This window comes from Phaseolus vulgaris, chromosome 8 (genome assembly GCF_051622355.1).
Source record: "Phaseolus vulgaris cultivar YP4 chromosome 8, ASM5162235v1, whole genome shotgun sequence".
NCBI lineage: Eukaryota > Viridiplantae > Streptophyta > Magnoliopsida > Fabales > Fabaceae > Phaseolus > Phaseolus vulgaris.
Window position 1 is genome coordinate 60,893,227 of NC_143505.1, and position 23,119 is coordinate 60,916,345.

At 29.3% G+C, this 23,119-nt stretch overlaps 3 protein-coding genes and 1 long non-coding RNA gene across 5 annotated transcripts; 3 read left to right on the plus strand and 1 right to left on the minus strand.

Annotated features, from left to right (window-relative positions):
- Positions 1-609: 609 nt before the first annotated feature.
- Positions 610-1,531, minus strand: LOC137826344 (heterodimeric geranylgeranyl pyrophosphate synthase small subunit 2, chloroplastic). The gene has a single exon (XM_068632278.2). The coding sequence runs from the start codon at positions 1,489-1,491 to the stop codon at positions 667-669; it is 825 nt and encodes a 274-aa protein (XP_068488379.1). The 5' UTR covers positions 1,492-1,531; the 3' UTR covers positions 610-666.
- Positions 1,532-7,733: 6,202 nt separating this feature from the next.
- On the plus strand, positions 7,734-11,185 carry LOC137824134 (RNI-like superfamily protein). Of its 2 annotated transcripts, none has more exons than XM_068629595.2 (6): positions 7,734-7,986; positions 8,510-8,637; positions 8,857-9,026; positions 9,540-9,617; positions 10,141-10,288; positions 10,485-11,185. In XM_068629595.2, the coding sequence occupies exons 1-6, from the start codon at positions 7,869-7,871 to the stop codon at positions 10,890-10,892; spliced, it is 1,050 nt and encodes a 349-aa protein (XP_068485696.1). In that variant the 5' UTR covers positions 7,734-7,868; the 3' UTR covers positions 10,893-11,185. The 2 variants fall into 2 exon arrangements, 1 of the variants encoding a protein (XP_068485696.1); XR_016514854.1 differs by having other exon boundaries at positions 7,739-7,986; positions 9,510-9,617.
- Positions 11,186-12,346: 1,161 nt separating this feature from the next.
- LOC137824135 (Mitochondrial glycoprotein family protein) lies at positions 12,347-14,483 on the plus strand. Its single transcript, XM_068629596.2, has 3 exons — positions 12,347-12,598; positions 12,691-13,007; positions 14,047-14,483. The coding sequence occupies exons 1-3, from the start codon at positions 12,449-12,451 to the stop codon at positions 14,225-14,227; spliced, it is 648 nt and encodes a 215-aa protein (XP_068485697.1). The 5' UTR covers positions 12,347-12,448; the 3' UTR covers positions 14,228-14,483.
- Positions 14,484-16,474: 1,991 nt separating this feature from the next.
- Positions 16,475-17,414, plus strand: LOC150025698 (uncharacterized). The gene is made up of 2 exons (XR_016514855.1): positions 16,475-16,610; positions 17,159-17,414. It is a non-coding gene; the product is annotated as an uncharacterized LOC150025698 (long non-coding RNA).
- Positions 17,415-23,119: the final 5,705 nt, after the last annotated feature.

Sequence of the window (23,119 nt, forward strand, 5' to 3'; positions counted from 1 at the left end):
GATAGAGGAAAAAGAAGGATAAAGGAAATCAACCCACCCTCCCCTTTTTCACATTCGGGTTTAAAACTTATCTATACAGAATTATGATCACTCAGCTTGTGGTGTGAACAGTGAAGTTATGTTAGAGATACAGAGCTCATGAAATATCATCTGGCTGAATTTTTGGTGTGATAAACTGATATAATTTGAAGTTGATTGGTTTTCTTTTAGGCCATTTAGATGATCTATATGGTAGTAGAGCTTTCTCAATGAAATTCCACTCTAATCTGTCACATGCTTCAAAGCCATTCCTTTTGTGCCTCTGCTCCTTCTCTTGATCAATTCATGAAAAGTCCTCATGGGCCATGACATTATTTGTTCATATATCTGAATACGTTTATACTTTAAATTTATTGAAACAAAAGTTTGGTCCTCAAATATACAAAACTTATTATAACTCTTAATATTATTATTTTAATATTTTTTATATTACATAATTTTTTATATTTATTTTTAAACTCATAGTTATATACAACTCAAAATGGTAAAACTATAATTTTTCATAAGAAAATGATAGTTTAACAAAATTTAGAATTAAATAATATAAAAATATATTAAAATAATAATATCGAGAATTATAATGTTATATTATAAAAAAAAAATGTAAGTTTTCTATATTTGTAAAAGCTAGTAGAAATTAAGAAAAGTGGAGATGATGCTAAGATCTGTGTTCTTGAAAAGATGCAACTCCTTCAGTGCCAGATTTCTGTGTTCTTCAACATCTTCCTTGTTCAAAGCCCTCTGCGCCATTCCCCTCATCATCCCCACATGAAACCCAAACCTTCTCAGCCGCTCAATCTCCTCCTCACTCCCACCGCCCACCACCGCACCACAGGCGGCGCCACATGCATGCAACCCACCCTCCCCTTTCTCCACCACGCGCTTCACGCTCTCCCCCTCCCCCTCAACGCTTTTCTTCATCTGCAGCGAGTCTATCAGCCCTCCCGACCCAACCGCACGTGATATCTCAATTATCACGCGCATCACGCGCTCCGGGCTTCCACTGCCCGGCCCGGCTCCCCTCGCCAACAACTCAAACCCAAACGGAACAATCCCGTCTCCGGTCAGAAGCGCCACGTTGGACCCCTCGCCCTGACCAATCTCCTCGTGCGCGTGCGCATTGGCCAGGTTCAGTAACAGCGCCGCCGCAGCGTCCATGGCGTGGCGGCGCTGCCCGCCTACGAGCTCGCAGGCTGCGAGGCACAGGGCGGGGGCGGCGCTCCGTGGGGCCGCGAAGGCGAGACGGTGCATGGGCTCGTAAACCTCGAGCGGCTCTTTGAGGGGAATGGTTCGTTTGAGGTAGGCTTCAATGTCGGCCTGCAAGGAGGCCCAGTGAGGTTGGGGAGTGGGTATTGTGAGGGGCGTGGGCTTTACGGGCAAGGGGGAACGGGCCTGGCGTGGGAAGCGAAGCCCGAAGCTGGCGCTGACGTTGAAGAGAATGGTTCCAGGCATTGTAAAAAAGAAAAACAATTATTATTTGTGTCACGTATTGAAGTGGATGCCAGTGCCTATTTATAGACCAATTGAGTATTTATACCAAAAAGTAAAATCAATACACTAGAAAACATTACATGATATAATAATATTTTAAATATTAATTAATTTATTTATGTAGGTGCCAAAGATATCACTATTTAATGTCAGCCATTGCACCATTTAACTGTTTTATTCGAGGAAAAACTTTAATTTTAGTTTTTCTCACATAATAATACATAACAACTCATATATTTTAATACACTTATATTATAACTTTTATTATTATTATTATTTTAATATTGTTTTATATTATTTAATTACAGTTATACTTTTTATTATATATATTTATTTCTAAATTTATTCAATAAGAGTTATATATAACTTTTAAAATTGTTAAATTATATATATATATATATATATTTCTTTTAGTTTAAAATGTTAATAATTTTTTTATAACTGGAATATAATTATTATTTTTGGTCACAGCCACACAAGTAAAGTTGGGTGAGTGCGCTGCTACCCATTGTATGAAGGGACACCCAATTTTGTCCATAACTATACACCAATTATGTAAGGTTTAAGTGTGACTAAAGCCTAAAACACCTAAAATATTTATTGTATTTTAAAAGTGTTTCTTGAGTTTCAATTGTGATTAATGTGACAAATTCAAAAGAAAAAAAAACATAATTTGGGAATAATTTAAAATAATAAATTATAAGATGATTTCTTTTTCAGTACCATTCTTTAAAAGGAATACAGTTTTCTATATATATATGCTCTCGTTATTTGATAGAACACATGACCATAATTAAAAGTACCTGTATAAAAAATAATTATATATTTTTTTAAAATTTGATCCTTATAGAATTATTTATATTTTATTTTTTGAAATCATAATTTAATATCTAAAATTTCCTCTAATACCAATAATTTAGAAGTCACACCAACAATAACTTTTTCTTTAAACTGTTTTACACGTGAAAATAAAAAAACAGGCACACATTCCACGCTTGAGTAGAGGAGACAGTGGACAAAAACCTATCTTCTTTTGTGAGAGTTACGTACGACAAGCATTTGCATGTTAGGTTTAAGGTAAAAATCACACTTACTGTGTTTGATATTTTAATATAATTTATGAGTTTAAACTTATATTTCATCACTCAAAGATTTCAATTTTTATTGATTATTAACAAAAATATCTTAACACGGTTATATTAATATTAACGAATGTTACACAAATAATTTATTATAAAAAATTTACTTTTTACTTATGTACTCGAACATTAATTACTTTTTTTTATAGTTTTCTACGACTCTATCTCAATAATAAATTATGATAAATTGCTCTAATATTAATTATGTAATTATTATGAGGTGAACTTTAAGTCTAACTCAACCCCATAAACCCTAAACCTCAATGGGGTGATGTTTGCACTCATTTATATACTGGTGGTTCGATAGTGGCCCGATAACGGGTGGCACGATAGACCCAACAAATACTCGCTAGGATAGGCTCGAAATGGCTCTGATACCATATTACGAAGTGAACTTTAAGCCTAACTCAACCCCATAAAACCGGCTAAATGGGGTGAGATTTGCACCCACTTATATACTATGAAAGACTCTAATCTCTAGTCGATGTGGGATCTCCAACATATATGTTTAACACATTAAAATATAACTCTATTATTGACCCATTTATCTCACCACTCATAACCTAGAATACGAATACATCATATCTTCCATTATGTTTTCACAAACTGAATTTCAAAATAAATTATTTATCGACAAAAATTTCGAACCAGGGTATCATTTTCCTTCTGAAAGTCCACCAAAAAAACAATCCATAAAAGGACAACCACCAGAGAACATGAACTTGGTTAAGGGTTGATCTACAAAGGAATTGAAAAAGAAATTCTAACATAAACCAAATGAATATAAAAAATAATAGAGTATAAAACATAAACACAATAATGGAATTAGGAATTAGCTTAAATTTCACGAGGTGCAGTGTTAAGATGAAAAGATCACAATTACAAACACATCTTTAATAATATTTTTTTTTATTTTAAAAAAATATTTTTATTTTTTATTATAATGAAAAGAAAATGGACATGGATGCATTCACCAATTTTATTTAGATATTGTTCTCGAACGGGATTGAAATCAAGAGAACGATTGTCTTCCTTCTCGGTCGGTTGGTTTACCTTTCCTTCCTTCTACCTAAATGATATCCTCATACTCATTTAGTCTTTTTGCTTCTCGTCTTCATGAATTCCGAACTCAGATGATACCTACAAAAGATACTCCGACACTCAGGTAAAATTTCGGTGTTCGACCCTCAATATTCTTAGTACTGAATAATGACATACTTGATTTTTGGAATTTGTGCCTATTTATATGATTATCATGAATCTTTTGTTATTGAACCTGATTAAGAATTTAAATTATGATTAAAAATGTATTACTTAGTGATTGATCATTAAATAATCTCGATAATCCTTTTTGAATGTGAAGTTCGATCGACCTTAATTGAGAGTTTAATCTCCTCCCAATCATACAGATCCGACCGATACATATATAATAAATTAATCTACAATACATGTTGTAGCAGATTGAAAAAACTAATATAGATAACTATTATTTATAGAACAAGTAACCATAATTAAAAGTACCTGTATAATACTTCAATAAAAAATAATTATATAACTTTTCAATTTTATTCTTATAAAATTATTTATATTTTATCTTTTGAAATCATAATTTAATATATAAAAATTGCAAATCCACACATAATTTCCTCTAATATTAATAAATCTAGAAGTCACACCAACAATTTCATTAAATTGTTTTACAATTAAAAAAAACAGGCACACTTTCCACGTGGACACTGGACAAAAAAACCTATCTTCTTTTATGAGAGTTACGACAATTGCATGTTAGGTTAGGTACCAATTACTGTTTGATGTTTTAATATAATTTATGAGTTTTGACTTATATTTCATCACTGAAAATATTTTTAAAAATGATTTTTAAATGTGATTTTAGTATTAATTATTACAAAAAATAAATATACTAACACGGTCAGTACGAAAAAATCATTAAACTTAAAAATAAATAATTATTGTAGAGACTAACTTAAAGATAATTTTAAAAACTAAAAAAATTATTAATTTTTAAATTAATATTTAAATAATTATCAAATTTTAACTACTAATTATTTATATTTTAAATTTAGTAAAAAAAATTGATAACTAATTAAATATCAATTTAAAAACTATTTATCTATTAACGATGTTTGATAAATAATTTATCATAATAAATTTACTTTTATATATATATATAGTTGAATATTGATTGCTTTCCTATAATCTTATTTTTAATTAAAATTAATTTTACAAAGGAAGAAAAATAAAATGAAATTTATAATCATCGAGTCAAACATATAATTATGTACTGATTGGAAAGAGAAGTCAAAGTTGGAATGAGAGGAACAGAAGAAAGGAGTGGGTGGAACAGAAAACTGAGAACGATGAAATTTTGCATAGAAATTGAATATTAATTTACATTTTGTTTTCTAAATATGAAACCTTACGTAAATATTTCAATAAAATACTATAATAATTTCAAAATGTACTATTTAAATAAAGAAATTAATTAAACATAGCACGACAAATTAAACTTATTGTGGAAACACAACAGCTAAGCGATGTCTCCATCTCCATTTTTTATGATGATACAAATTATTTATTATATATGTTTCAGTATTTAATTCTTTGGATCCACATAACTAATTCCATTAAATTTAATATAAGACTAACAAATAGTGATTAATTACTGAGTAATATATTTTTAATTATGATTCAAACACTAATTCAATTCAATAATATTGGACTCGTGATAATTGCATAAATAATTACAAGTTTCGAGAAAATATATGTTATTATTGTATATTCGAATACCAAAAAATTACTTGAGCGTCAGAATACTTTTTGTAAGTATCATTTCGACCAAGAGCTTGCAAAAAAGGGGAGGCAAGTGAATGAGAAGTGGTGAGAGTGATTTAAGGAGAAACAATCAATTAGTGAAGTGAATAATGAAAGACACTGAACGACCAACCGAAAAATGAGGTAATAATTGTCTCAGTCCCTTTCTATATGAGAACATTTATAATTAAAAAATTAATAATTATAATCATTATTCAAATAAAAAATTATTAAAATTATAAACAATGTGTACTAAAAATTTGTAAAAATATACTTTTTTGTAAATAATTTTTATAATGTTATAGTTACTCACAACAATATTTGTAATTTTTTTTATCACAATAACTACAACTCAATCTTGACATTGTCTTACTTATTCACATAACTGAATGAAAAAAAATTGGTTGTATTTGATTGTATATATAAGGTAAAATCAGTAAAAAGAAGTTACAATTTATTAAGATTATCAAAACATTTAAAGATTACAATGATAATTCAAAAAAAAAAAAAAAGACTTTTATTCATTTTACAACTCTAATTGAAGAAGTGGATGAATAATGGGCCACTTAGTTTATCCTTAATGCATCATGGACTATTTCTTTCTGCACGACCATAACTTCTTCTTTCACCTCCATACACAACATGAAAATATATTTTTGTCCTTCTTGTGTCACTCCATAGAGTAGTTTCTGAATTATGTAATTCGGAAACTCATTTGAAAAAAGACTTCCGGATTACATAATCTGGAAGTTAAATAAGACTTCCAGATTATGTAATCCTATGGCTTCCGGATTATGTAATCCGGTAGATAATTACAAATTTGAAAAATGATTTCCGGATTACATAATCCAGAATATTATAAAGGGGTATTTTTGAAAATTTGAAAACTTATGGAGATGAGAGAAGAAGGTATGGAGGTGCAGGAAGAAATAGTCTGCATCATGATATCACTGGCCCTACTCCTAATATTACGTGTTAATGTATTTCTTCCAGCACCCCCTACATTTCTTTTTGCAGCCCTACATTTTTTAGAATACCAAAATTAGCTTTATCATTTTTATTTGAAAAGGTATGGGATTTATAGATTTTCGAAAATTGGGTTCCATGAGATCTATGGATTGATTGACCAAGAATACATTTTTTTTACTTATGGATTAACAAATTCGAGATGAATTAGTGAATTCATAATGTATTTTTTGACTTATGAATTGGTAGATTTAAAATGCATTTTTTCAACTTATGAATTGATGAATCTATAATGATTTTTTAACTTATGAATTGGTGAAAATAAAATTATTTTTTAACTTTTGATAGTTGATTGTGGTTTTTAATAATTTATTGAAATTTTATGATAATTTATAGAAGTATGAATAATACTATAAAAATTATTAAACTTTATTATTAATCGATTTTAAAATTTATTAAAAAACATAAACATTAACATTCTTCCTCAATAATCAAAATTTGTTCAAAGTATTCTGTTGTTAACATGTAGTTATGAAGTTCATATGTAATTATAATGTAATTATGAGGGCTTTTTTATATGAAATTAAAAAAAAACTTAGAAAGTGATAGTTTTTATTAAAATCATTTAAATATATTAATTTGTTAAAAAAAAATATTGTACTAATTTTTCTTATCTTGATATTTGGATCACGCAAGAATTTCTCCATCCAGTTTTATTTACAAAAAGAACAACCAAATATTTTTAATTTACTTAAAATATTAAACATGTCTATTTATTTATTTTGATTACTTATATCTTTCATTTATTTATTATTTCTTTTGGTAAATAAAACATTTTTTCTTCTTGAAAATGTAACAACAAAAATAAAGTATATTTTCGGTCTCATTAAAATCTTTCAAATTCACTTTCAATCTTCAATTTTTTTTATCATATTTTCATCTTTAATTTGAAAAAGAAACATTTTAGTTGTTAAATATTAGTTAACATTTAGTGGCGGTTATAAATACTAAAATTTACACTTTAACATGAAGTATAGAAAGTATTCTCAAACTATAAAAACAAACATATACAGCATATAAAAAAGTAAAATTGAATTCGAAAAAGTTAATTCGAACTTAATTTTTATGCTTATTAATTACATGGAAAAATATTTATCATGTACACATAATTTTTAAAATAATAAGTAAGAATATATTAAAATGAAATATTATTTTTACAATTGAATTAATATTTTTTTTTTCAAAAGAGGATCGTAAGTTAAAGTTAAGTCGGTTTGGTTTATTTAGAACACAGAAGAAGTAATTAGGAGTTAAAAACATCATCAGATTTGGTTCTTCGGAATTGAGGGTGTTGTTGTAAGCGCACGTTTGCGTTTCATAGCTTTTCCATTTTGATTTTGGATGGATAAAGGTGAAGGTGCCAAAGCATTAGCGACCTCTTTGCAGAACCTCGATTTGAATCTCCCATCCAACGTCAAATCCAAGTCCTCCATCGCAATCGCCCACCCTCAATTTCCCGGTATTTTCTCAAACTTCAATAAGCTTTTCTATGAAATGGGGTGTTATGTTTATGTTTAGGTTTTGTTCAAGCTTTCACCTTTCAGAGCCCCATGATCATTCTTGCACTTGCTCTGTTTTGGGGTTCAATTGAATTTCAAAGACCGTGGTTCTTTGTTTCTGGGATAATTTTAAGTAGAAAGTTCAAAGCATTTGGGTGTTTTATTGTGATTGATTTCTGTTTAGACGATGTTACCTGTTTTTGTGGCAAGTGCACATTGTTTAATTAGGTTTTGATCTTTGACTCTGTGTTTGTATGATTATGCCGAAGTATGGAAGCTCAGTTTGAGCTTTGCATTTGACTAGAATGATTAAAGCATGTTTTCTTTGAGAGAGACACTAGGTGGGTGTTAGCTGGGAGAGGTTTAGGTTTTTTGAATGAGGACTTGAGAGTTTAAGTCTTGGTGGTCTGCATCGATTCTTTTTTGCATAAGCATATGCCACAGAAAAAGGAGTTGACAAAGTTTTTGAGAAATTTTGGTCAGGATTTCTATCTAAGAAGACAAAGCCTCCGAGTTTAGTCAGCCTTTGCGTTGGAGTTATTGGAAGGCATTTGGAAGATATCATTGTGGATTTGAGTGAGATTGCTGTCAACTTGCCAGCTGACATAAAGGTGGGTTACTGGAAAATGAATCTTTTTCTTCAAATCTTTTAATAGGTCATTTTTATCCTAATGCTCATACATGTGTAAAGTTATGGTGTGCTCAATGCAAATGTGTACAAATCTTTGATTATGTTGTGTATTCCACATAAAAATAACAATTTTTTTTATCATGGATGGTGTACATTATACATACATACCAATAAATAATTTATTTACACTTAATGACAGATAGCGGTGGCAGCTATTGCTAGAAGAAGAAAATTGCTGAATGATGATGTCCTGATCGCATTAGCTGATACTTCCTGGGAAATCCTTGATGTCTCTGGCTCAGATGTCTCTGATTCTGGCTTGATAAAAGCAGCTGAAGTATGTAGATTCATTAAAGCTCTGGATATAAGGTATAGAATTATAACCATTTCTAACATGTGCTAGAAAAAAACATTAATTTTCATAATATTTAGTCGTTTCATGTATATTCCAAATTCATGAGACTTTCATGGAATATGCTCTAGCTTCTAGTCTTAACTCTTAAGCTAATTTGATGCTCCAAGAACATGTGATATGTCCCATGCAATGGACCAGCTGACAGGCACACTTTTGAGAAAATAGTTTGCTGTTTGAACTATATCATGAGTTGATTAGAAGTTGGTGATTACTACTGATTGACTTTGCTGCTTAGACCTTCCTCTTTCATTGTAAATTTAAATGTATTTCATGGTTTTACTCTACTGGATGTGATGATTATTAATTATATTTGTCTTTATTTGGTCCATTGACAACTTTCCTTGAAATTAGAATGTCGCATTATTGATGTCTAGCATGCTAAAAAAACATTTGAGGTTTCGTTGTGTTTTTTTATATTATACTTCTCTCTCTTTCAGAATCACTTGATATATTGAGACTATTTGCAGCCGATGCACCAAAATTACTGCTAATGGTATATCTGAGCTTGTGAAGCACTGCCATTTGTTGGAGACATTGAGATGCGGGTACATATCTTGTGTTGTCCATTTTAAGTATTGTTTCTTTGTTAATGCAATTTCTTCAATGTTGTTTCAAGCATTTCGTTTCTCATTAAAGACAATCCGAAAAATTTGCTTCAATGGGGCTTTTAGGTACCATGTTCTTGTTATACTTTTGTAGTTAGGATCTGTAGATTGAGTTCGCGTATAAAGATGAACAAAGCATATTTACTTAATATTTTATAAAGCCAAAATTTGGCTTTAATGTTGGTCTATTTTCATGAAGGAAATGTTATTTGAATATTGGGATTTGTAGGTATTGGGAAAGTTAAAGTTATTCTAGTTGTTTTCATCTTTTATTATAGAAAATAAATTAACTTAACAAGGTAAAAAATATGTAGTTTTAAAATCGTTTAGGGTGCTTTTTCTTTCTTTCATGATGGCACTTGTTGCATAATGATTTTCATATAATCATAAATTATAATCACATTGGATACAAGAATGTGTGGAGTAGGATTACAGAGGCCATGAATCATTATTAATATTGCAGAGGGTGTTCAAGGAGTGACAACACTGCACGGAGATGCTTGGGTATATTTAAACCAAGGTTTGATGATTATGTGGAGGAGGATTCTTGGGAGGAGCTGGATACAAAAGAAATTGCTAATGGTGCACAATCACTCAGGTGGCTCGTATGGGTATGACCTTCAAACTTCTGCCTGGATTATAATTTTGGTAACTGAATGTGGTTTTTTCCCCTTTCTGAAATCCAAAAAATCTTGTTTTTCTTACTCAGTGTGATGGATAAGGCTACTTTGATTCTCATTGCATATGGCAAATCAAAGTTGCTATGTTTTTTCCTGCCTGAGATTTCTTATTTTATTTGATATGCAGCCAAACATTGATAAAATTTCTTTAGAGGACTTTTCTACTGAGTGCCCACGTGTTGTTGTAAATCCTAAGTCATCACCCTTTGGGTTCATGGGAACTGAAGTTCCTGGGGAAGCATGGCAAAATATCATATTGGATGATGAAGTTGTCAAGGATATTGATCCCAGAACATGGACATTACGTGGGTTTGCTTTGAAACATATCTCTCCATCTTCTTCAAGCTCCACTGAATTATCAGTAGCAGAAAAATTCAGACTTGCATTTGTGGAAAGGGACAACCGATTAGCTCCGAAGAGAGCTAAAAATGCGCGGCAACATCAGCGTCGCGCGGTGCGGGAACTGATGCTGATGAGCACGAGAGCCAAGGCAATGGTCTTGGCCTCACAAGTAAGCAAGTCTCTTCATGGCTGAAGCGCATAGAGTAGAATTCATCACATGCATTTTTCAGCTGCACCAAAATGTACTGATAACTTCTGTGTATAGTAAGAGGCTTTGGTCAGACAGATTTTTGAATCTTAAGATATCTCTTATTACAATTCTGAAAGACCAGGCTTTCATTTTGTTGTGCCTTGTTTGAGGTTCTCACCAAGTGGAAAATTGTTCAGTTGCACTTGCCCATTTCATAGAAGAAACATGATTACATATTGCTCCCTTTATTGTGGAAATGTAAAACTAATATTCAAATATCATTGCTTTGGAAGAAACGCTTGATTCAAAACGGGTAAAGGAGGTGCATTGTATTTGGCCAAAAGTCATTGTTATGGTGCTGCTGCAAAGAGGGGCATTGTTTAGTGGAATGGTGTGATGCATGGCTATTCCTTGCTAAAGTTGCTTATAATCTTAACTATGAGACTGATACACTTTTCTTAAATGGTGTCTGTGTCAGACACACTATCGGATATCAACACTTGTATAATACTCGTCGTATCGGACAACACTTGTATGATACTCGTATCGGACATCGACAACACTTGTATAATACTCGTCGTATCGGACAACACTTGTATGATACTCGTATCGGACATCGACACTTGTACGATATTCGTAAATTGATTGTTATGAAAAAAGTTGATTAAAAAAAAGTCTGGTGGTGGTAGTTTATGAGCTTGGGATTTTTTTATTGAGCACATACTTCCATGCGTTGAAGACTATTTAATCTCATATAAATGCCAAACATGATCCTCCTCTTGCAAGGCATATATTTAAATTTCTACACATCTAGAAGAATATGGCCCTTCAATTCACATCCACACATTTTAATACTCAATTATTATTATTATTTCGTTAATTATATTATGTAAGTTTTTTTTTTACAAATTAGTTAAAATTTAAATTTTCACATATTTTTACCATCCAATGTTTTCTCCACATAGTTACAGTCAAGTTTCTCGAATTTTATACATTTTATCATCGTGTTGATGGTAAACGGATTTTTTTTCTGCAAATTTATGATAAAAACAACATATTTTATAGGGACACATTGACCATTTATTACACATTTAAATTGTCGGTAAAACATGTAAAATTTAAAATAAATAAAAAATGTTTTATAAGACAGACAACTTATACATTGATCATGTTAGATTACATATATTGTGAACTGTTTTATGGACGTTAGAATAGTTTATAAAATCAAAGAGAATATTAATTGTGAATAACAAATCTCATTTTCCCTAACAAAATTATTCATCTTCAAACACATTTCTTTGTATTTTTAATTTATAATTTTACAAGAGCGATGTTTCATATCATTTTTAATTTTTTATTGGTCATTTTAATATAATATATAGTATTTAGTTCCGAACAATTAGTACTTTTTTTTAACTGAAATGTAATAATGAAATATTAAATAACAATATAATATTGTGGATGGTTTTGAAGTGAGTTCTGAGTTGGGTGGAGTTGCCATAACACAATCACACACACGGCGGCGCGGGAATAGAATCGAAGCAAAAGTAAACAGAGAAATGTGGAAGCGAGCGGTGGTGGGCGCCGTGGGTGCTCTCCGGCGGCCGTTTTCGTCGGAAGGTGGCGGCATCTCCTCCGCCGTGAACTCGATGCTTCTCCGCTCCCTCAAGGATCACTATCTAGAAGTCTCCAAAATGAACATGCCCCCTGTACGCTCTCTCTCTCACACTCTCTTTGTCTGTTAGGGTTTTACTTTAGGGTTTAGACATTGGCTCACGTGACAGTGGCACGTGCCTCGCAGAAAGTGAGTCCTCCGTCGCCGTTCTCCATCGTGAAGGGAGCTCTGGACTCACACGGTCCGGTTCTGAAGCGCAGCTACGGCGAGGAAGAGGTGAGCGTGTACGTTATGCGGTTGTCCGCCCCCGAGGACGATGATTCTGCCATGGATCAGCTCTTCATCCATGTCGACGTCTCCAAACCCTCGCAGAAGGAATCGTTGATTTTCCTCTGCGGTTTGTACGAGGATGCTCTGGGTATTCACTCTGTTTCCATGAGGCCTAAGCACCAAGACTCCGGCTACCTCCTCATCCCTTCGCAATACACTGGCCCTGTTTTCGCGTCAGTATTCATCTCTCCATTTTTCTTTCCTCTCAATGTTGTTTAGGGTTTATGTTTGTGTAGGTTTGGAGATTGTCATTGGCTAGGGTTTATTGTCATTGCAACCCCTAGAGTATGTAAACCTAAAACTATTAGGTGGAGAAAAAGACATGAAAAACACTATTAGAGATTCCACAATTGCTAGTGTGATATGATGGTATGATTTAAGAGAGTAGCTTTTGAAATTGAGTCATGTGAAAAATTCAAATTTGAAGATGGCATTAGGCTTTTAATGGGCTAATTAGCTCAATTTGTTATATCAAATCGCCTAGAACATATCAAGTCTTGTAAATTTCACACTATGTCTAGTGTTCTGGGTGAGGGATGTTTTGCAGATCTTGCATTGATGAGTGACATGACTAAAGTAGTGAATATATAATTGAGAAGTCCTCCTATGAATAAACTTTTGGAGTTAAATTAAATCCGAATTTAAAATCTAAGATGATCAAGTTCCACTCGCCATAAGATGCAAATACTAGGAAGAAGCTTTTTATTATTTTTTGAAGGTGTAAGGAATATTGGATTTGAGGAATGGACTTAAAATAGAATAGGCCTCCACTCAGCAGTACCCTTTCTCTATTGCTGGAAGCAACAGAATTGTGCCAAATTGGCTATTGTTTTTAAAATTAGTAACTATTGTTGAAAACATTTCTACCATGCGAGTTCCTTCATTCCATTTTGAAGCTTGATGTGAGTTTTTAATTAAGGTCCATGTCCATGTCAATGTCAATGTTATATGTGATTCATTTTGATATTTCTTCTCAGTGAGAAAAATACAGGCAGGACTGAGGAGAAGGTACTGCGGAATTGTGTTTTGCATTTTGGGGGACAAAAAGTTCTTAATTTGTTGGAACATATGATCACTGTGTGTTGTTCTAGAGTACCCTTTTTTGTTTTATCATGTACCTGTTAATTTTCTCTGTGCAATTCTCATGTTTTCAAGCTTGGAAACTGCTATGGACTTTTTTTGAGTTGTGACCAACTTTCTGTAAATTGACAGGGAACTAGATGATAAGATGAGAGATGCGTTTCACACTTACATTGAGGAACGAGGAGTGAACGAGTCTCTCTTTAAATTTCTTCAAGCGTGGCTATATGTGAAGGAACATCGAAATCTGATGCGGTGGTTCAAAACGATGGGCTTGTTCATTGATGGAGAGAAACCAGCTACAGGTGCTTAATCCTCTGAGGTCATTTATTTTTGCAAACGGACTGATACAGTGAGCTCAAGTAATGAATTCAAAACTTAAACCTTTTCAACTTAAAATACCTAGAGTTTCATGTTTGACTATTAGGTTTTCGCAGGATCAACACACCCACACAAGAACATAACTTTAAAGCGGCTGATAAATTTTGCCAATTTAACTGTTTATAATGTGGTATGATTATGACAAATATACTATAAAATTTAAGATGAATTTTTTTAAAGTATCAAAATGCAATAGTTGATATTACATTTTAAAACCTTTTATGTGACATCTACTAGTTATAAAAATGATGTGTTGAATGATAAAATCAGCCGTTAGTTTATAATAAAATTAATGTATGGTGAAAAGTAAAACACATAGTTTTCTGCATTTCTACTCCACTGAATCAGATTATATTATTCTTCATCAAAAATACTTTTTCTAATCTTTGCACTTTCTCGTATTTCTGCTTGAAATTGAGATTGTGGACCTGAACACAGTTTAGGGCCTCTTTTAAATGAACATGTTGTCTCATCATGAAGAGGTGTAGTTCCAAAATCATCACTCTAAAATGATTAAAGCCAGCAAACACAAGCATTATTGGCGTTTCAGGTTTATGTTCGTTGAGGTAATATCATAATAGATCAGTATCATGTTAGTAAATTGGGTTATTTGAAATACTTTATTTTAAAAATATATATTATAAATATATATAAAGTCTTTTAATTGTGACATAACCAAAGTTATATGTCAGTCATGTTATTAAATGAGATGATTTCAATCTTTTGGTTGTAACTTAACCGAAGTCATATGCCATCTGTGTTATAAAATGCAATGATTTCAATCTTATTTATATATTGTTAAACATTAATGAGGTTAGATTTGAATTCAAATAAATAATTGTATTGAAATTTAACATTGAAGTAGAAAGAATTTGAGACACTAGTTTAAAGAGTTTGGTTTATATATATATCATTAAATTTTATATTATTATAATATCTTGATTTTGCTTTTTTATGTAAAATTGAGAATATGAATGTTTTTAAATTTTAATTAAAAAAATTTCCTCAGTTTTTTTATTATAATATATTTTAATAAATCAAAATCACAAACCTAATAATTTTTAATAGGATCTGAACCTACACTTTTTTTATTAAAATAGATTTTTTTATAAGTATTTATAGTAAAGAAGTCAGATGAAGGGTTCTTGTTAAACTCGGTTACCTATCTCCATTCATAGTTGAAATATCTTATTAACAAAGGTGTAGTTGATTAAGTCTTCAAATAAAAAATAATTAAGCTGAGTTACATCTTTAACCTGCTGCATGCGTTTTGCCCTAGTGCTTTCTTTCCTTCTCAGCTATTCAGCTTAATACTAAAACAGATTTTTTTTTTAAATTATTTGATTGTTAAATTGATGTTATATACATAGAATATGATATGGTGGAAACCAAGTGTAAAATTTAATTACTTTTAATATTTTTTTTTATAGAATATGAATTTAATTAGCCCAACCGAGATATTAACTTAATGATAATTTTACATCATTTAAGACCTTATATATGTTAACGTGCATATATAACATACTAGATAATGTTATCTAACAATTTTTTTTTTCAACAAAATTATATGGATGAAGAACTTAAACTTCAAATTAACTTTAAAAAATTGACAACATTCCATATAAAAAAAACTGTGCTTTATGGATTAAAAAATAATTCTCTATCAAATATGTTGTAAAAAAATGAACAAAGTCCTTTTTAGAAAAAATAGTCAATTTAGTTGGTCTTGAATAAACACATACATAAATTTTTAAATTTTCTTTTAATCCTCTAAAGTTATTATTATTTAGTTCCTGATCCAGAGATCAAAATGATTTTGTTTTTGGTCAATTTCCTACTTTAAATAAGAAATTAAGTATTTAGTATTTTTTTAAAAAAAATTAACCAATAAGACATTTTCTCTCCATTGTAGGAGATGAATATATTATTACTAAAATAAAATGTTTTCAAAAAAGAAAAGTTTTTGAATAAAAAAATGGATCATTGTATAATTCATCCAATAATAAGCACTATAAAAACCAATCACTGCCCTTAGGGCATTCTTTTATGTTTGCCACAAAAAAGAAGAGAGAAAACCTCCTGAACAACTGAGGCTTTGAACAATGAAATCAAAGGAAAAAGTAAAGCAACCCTCTTTATGAATTGAAACATTGAATTTTTAATGAAACCAAGGAACTTGATTTGGCCATTGAAACTCTGTAGGATTGGTGCTTGGTGCAGGTATTTGAAAATTGGTTCCAGTTCCAACTGTTGATAACAAGTTCATGTTTGTTTCAGCATTGTTATTTGCCTGCACCACTTTAAGCTTGTGACAGGTAATCTGTGTCTGAATCTGGGCAAGTTCAGTCTCTGTATTACGGATTTCTTCATATAATTTTGAGATAATCCCAACACATCCATAAACTGGGTCTTGAATCCTACATTGTGCTTCAAAGTACAAAGAATTTGCAGTTTGTTCACGTAAATAAGGTGGAATTTGCTGCAACATTCAAATCACAAATATTAACATAATTTAATTCACCTTAAAATCACATTCATTTTATAAAATTTTAGCGCTGACACCAACAAATTCTTGTTAGGAGAGACAGACTTTAAGTAAATATCGTAAAATCGATTTTTAATATGAAATTTACATCCACTTATATGAAATGCTCTAATATCTAATCGATGTGTATCTTAAAAACAAAATATACTACTCACTTAAGTGAACTGAACTACTAAATTTGATTAAATTAATGGTTGCAAGATGATGTAAATCTTGAGATTTATGTAGTTTGTGAATGGATCCTAATCCATAAATATATATATAATTTAGTATGAAATATATACCTGAAGCATTTTTCCAACATTGCTGCCACCATAGATTTTATGAACAGAAGCAAATCTTTGAGGATCATTAGCAGGGAAATGTGGAGAGAAAATGCAATCTGAAGGGCATCTTCTTCTTTGATTCTTGCAAGCTGCACACCTACCAGATATCATCATATCAAATCTTGTAAAAGAAAAACAAATCAAACAAAAATATTTGCAATCCAACAAAGATTTTTTTCTATCTCTATGACACCATGAATAAGGATCTTACATAAGATTTTATGTTTTATTTGCACAGGATTTTACTTTTATTGTATTGTATGGAGAAAATCTTTAACGGCTATCTTTGCTGCAAAAGGAAACTTTTTAAATTAAAATTTCTAAAAAAGAAATTCTTATAAATCAAGACAATCAGATTAATCACATTAAAATTAGAAGGGCACGTAAATTGTAACACATGCATCTGCAAAAACTTGCTAAAATAGTAACAGAGACCAAATTATCTTTTTTATTATATTTTAGGTCACTCTTTATCGAATATGAATTTATCGAATATGGATTTATTGGATGAGATGTGTTTTATTTTCATATTTTGTATAAAAGTTAGATTACTCTAAAATGATTCTGTTTATTATTTTTTTATTGATAAAAAAATATTTTAAATTAGTGAATCTAAATGAAATCTAAGACAAAAATAAAATACAAGTCAAATAAATAATTCTAATATTATTTTTTGATAGATCCATGATATAGAGACTAAGGCTAAAATCTAATAAGTATGCAAATTTTTACAATAAGATATCAAACTATAATTACAAAGAGAATATATTTAGATAAAAAATAAAAGAAAATTGTTAAGAATCCAAAATTACAAGTAAAAAAATTGCTAATTTTATCTGTCATTAAGAACCTTAATGATTTATAATAAAGTTCATATTTACTAAATGATATTTTTAACAAAAAAATATTAGTAATAATCCAAGACTAAATTCGAATATCCAATACCGTGTCCACAACGATTTTCCTATTTTGGGATAAAGTTTAAAATTATGGTATTCAACTACAAAAGGTAAATAACATTCTTCTAATGCATTAATTTAATATAAATATACCTAAACTTCAAAGAAAAAATAACATTGATCAAACAAAGCTCTATTTTGATGCTTTATTTGGGACAATATTTATTCTTTTCTGTATGAGAGGATGAACATCTATCTTACGGAAAGATGTGGTGTTTATTTGCCATAAGAGTACATGTATTGTAACATGGAGAAAATGTTAATGACTAATTTTTTCAATATTATAGTGAAAAGTTTAAAAAAATACACCCAATATATATATATATATATATATATATGTTTATATATATATATATATATATATGTTTATATATATATATATATATATATATATATATATATATATATAAACAAATGCTTCTAATTTTTGTTTGTTAGCATTGTAGGATATAAATAAAGAATGTTTTTCATACTTATCAGCAAAGTCTTCAAATAAATAAAAAGGCAAATTCTTATTCCACCATCACTACAAAATAATTCTTAAATAATAACTAAATTTAGGGAGAAAAATAATTAATCACTATATTAACTAAATTAGATACTAATTTAGAGATTAAAAAAATATTATATCTAAAGTGGTTTCTATTATTAATAAAAATTTATAAAATAGTTTTTAAATTAGTTATCTAAGTTTTAGGGACTACTATTTTAGATTTTAAATTGATCTCTAAAAAAATAATACAGACTAATTTAGAATATAAAGTAGTAAGTAACTAAAATCTTGATAGCTAATGGTTAAATAACAATTTAGAAACCATTTTATAAATTTTTATTAATAATATAAACTACTTTAGATATCAATAGTTTTTTTAGTTTATAAAATGATATCTAATTTGATCAAATACTAACTAATTATTTTGGTCTCTAAAATTAGTTTCTATTTAATGATTTTCTTGTAGTGCATATCAAGTTGAACCTGTATCCAATTAAATGATATGAAATTGTTTATGTGAAATGATGAAAATGACCCTTAACGAAAAAGAGTGTAGATAAAAAAATACTTTTGAAATGCATTTCTGGATTTGAATTTTTCGGAAAATATTTCTGAATTTTGGAAATCCTTTTTTTAAATGTATTTCCAGATTTGTCTTCTGAATTTTTTTTTTTCAAAATGTATTTTTTTTTTCATTTCAGATTTACTTTTCTGGAATAAGATTTTGGAAAATTTTGTTAAAATAGTAATTTAGTGATATATATATAAGTGGTTTCAAAATAATTTTAACCTAAATATAGGTGTGATATTTTTTTTTAAACTGTGAATTCACACTTAAAATTCAAATGTATTGGAAAATATAATTGAGTTTATATTGATAACATATTATTTATACATATATATATTATAACTATTTTAAAACATGAGTTTATAAGCACACAATGATTGAATGAAAAATAATTGGAAACATCACATATGTGCTATATTATTGTATTGAAGTAGATCTAATTATAACTACATTAATTAAGTTTTTTCATAAAATTTAGGGGGTTTTAATTTTTTTTTCTTTGAATTTTTTCTTGAAATGTTGCTATAAGTTCATAACATTTATTTTCAGTCATCACCCTCTAATTGTGTAAAAAAACATATTAAAAAATATATAATGTACATCAATACAATGGTATTATGATAATATGAATTTTGTCATGTCATCACAGTAGTAGAGATTGAAAAAAATACATATTTAAAATAATAATTTAGAAAAAAAAAACAATACATTAATAAAATCTAAAACAATTTGAACTTTTTGAACACTGGATGGATATTATATATGAAGAAATTATATTTCTTAATGCACCCCATATCTTGTACCTACACTCCTATAGGGTTACTTTCCACCGCACTCCGGGCCCAAATCAGTGGCTCAAAGATTTTACGGGCTTGGGTGTCATCTAAGCGATAATCTCTTCCTTCAGCTCCATAGTTTCTACTTGCACCTCCATAAATACTTTTATTCGAAAACTACACTTCAGCAAAAGGTGTAGTGTTATTTTACATTTTTAATTTGTATAATCAATAGACCTTCCAAATTTTAAAATTCAAAATACAAAATTGTAGTTCAAATTCTAAAATTTAAAAGGTATTTTCATACTTAAAAAATATATTTCGAATTCTAAAAGTCAAAATAAAATTATTTTTCAAATTTTCGAGTTTGAAAGGTATTTTTGATAATGAACTCTAAAATTAAAAATACAAAATTGCATTTGAAGTTTTAAAAGAATTTTAAAATATAAAAAAGGGAAAAAAAGGTGTCAATAAAAAGATAAAAAATAGGAGAAAGTTGTGATTCCACCTTTTCTATTTTCTATGAAAGTGAGGAGGAAAAAATTGACCATCTGAGAAAATGAGAGCTATATAGTTTTGTTTATTGTAATAATTTATTTTACAAACTATTTCAATTATGACGATATTGATGCACCATACACACGCGTTTTAATTAGTTGAGTTGTTTCTGTTGTTTGCAATGCATGCACGTGCTTTTGAGTTCTTCCTTATGACAACGTTGTAAATTGTTGTCATTTTTTTATTACAGGTTCTAACTATTCTGTACGACATATTTTGACCATTTGTTATTCAAAATATTTTATTTAACCCACCCACCTACATTTTTGTATGAATTTGTCGTTAAAACATCATATCTCACACACATTCTATCTTCTTTCAAAAGATTTTTTTAACAATTTTACAATCTCCTTAAACTAAGAAGTGGTTGGCTAATAAATCTTCCTAAATTCTATTAATCAATAGAATAATCATCTTAAGTTATTGTTATGTTTGAATAGAACAAATATTTTTGACTTTTTTTATTCCTTGACAAGTATATGTATTCACTTGTTAACGTTAATTTCTTTCTGTTTTAGCAGTATATGTCAACTTACGACGTCACACACACAGTTTTTGTAGTTTTAGATGATCGAAAGTTCAGTTTTGTTTTGACATTAAGTCTGAGTAAGAAGTAGTATTGTAAGGATCAATTATTGTATCTGAGGTATTATCCATTTTGAATGTAAGTATTCCGTCACAATTTTATCTTTAAAAACCGCTTCGATGAAGTAAAGTAAAAAATTGTATTTAAACTGTCATCTATGTGGATTTTTAAATAATGTAAAAGTATATTGTTGGTGAAATATTTTAGAATGTGATTTTAAAATGAGTGATGTGAACAGATAGAAAATTAAGAAACTAAAATCCAACACGCTTTGGTACAAATGAAGCATTTGACCAACGTAAAATTTGACGTGTGAAGGCAACGCGTATCTGAATCTAAATTCATAAACAAATAAGGAACACACATTTTCTTATGTTTTGAGCCAACCAAAGTTGACCATAGATTATATAAGTAGTGGTTTCACATTACAACATTCACAGTGTTAACTTGCATTGCATATTCTCCATGGCTTTGTATCTCTCAAACCTCTTTGGATGCTTCTCCGAGTGCTCAACAGAATCTAAAAGATACATATGCGATGGCAATGTTTGTGTTCTCAAAAATCCAAAGAAAAACATCGCTAATCGACAAAAACTCTCCGACACCAACAAACAAAAGCAGAACCTTCGGAGTTCGTTTCGCAGTAGGTCCAAAAGATCTTCGTAGTTCATATGCTTCTGCATGCCATAAACACACACAACAGGTTACGTTTTCTTGGTTGTGATTCGATGTTTGTTCTGTCTACAAATCTTAGATTCTTGCTTGAAGAGATTTCAACTTTGTCTCCAATATGATATCGTGATCAAATTAGATCTCAAATATGTGAAGTATATCAGCTAAATGTATACAATTTTTACAGTTTGTAGCTTAGAAGTTCTTGCTCTTGTGTATAGAATCAAAATAAGAGTTTTATCAATCATTTACGAGATATATGTTATAGATTCGAAGGATAAGTTGATTCATTAAGATTTTCAGTGTAAACTTTAATTTTAACTCAACTTCATAAAACCAGTTTATAAGGTGAGGTCCGATAACGACTGACACAATAGATACAACAAACTCTTGTTAAGATAAACTTTAAATAACTATAATACCATATTAAAAGTGAATTTTAAGTTTAACTCAACCTCATAAATCAGTTAAAGTGAGATTTGCACCCATTTGTAAAAAGTAAAATATCATAATCTCGGATCTTTAACCGAAAGTAATATTCAAGAGAATTTGCACATGTTTAAGGGATTTTTATAATGAAACAATATTTTGAAATTATTAATTAATTATATAATAATGTAAAAGAGAGATAGTTTAATTTACCGATTTAATGCGTATAATTATAGAGAAACTTAAATTTTATTTATTAATGCAACTCCAAACTATTAAGATTTATGAAAAAGTTTCATGCAGATAAATTTTTTGTTTAATTTCATATCTAAAATTCGTACTACATTATATATACAGTTGGATGGGATCTTGGATATTTTCGAGTTGTATTAGATTACATTTTTTTATTTATTAAACTCCATCTAACCCAATCTATAGTTATATTGGTTTGGGTCAATTAAATAATGTTTTGATATTTTTCAAGTTTTCAATTTCAATGTATTTTCTGTTAGATTTATTACATATTTTTTAAAAAATAGATTATATCATTTAATATTTCAAAATACATATTTAATTAATAAAATAATAAAGTAAACACATAACTCATTATCTAACTCATAAGCTGACCCAATTAAAAAAAAATCTGACTAATAAATTTGAGTTGAATTAATTATCGATTATACAATTCAATAAAGATGTATATTAATAATATAGCAATATATAATATTATTCAATATTTTAAATTTTTAAAATAAATTATATATTTAAAAAAAATTATATTATTTAATAATTTTGATTGAATTTTAGATTAAACGTATAAAACTTGTTAACCAATCAATAAATTAATTTTGAATATTATTATTTTATATATATTATTATTTATAAATTAATTTTGAATATTATTATTTTATA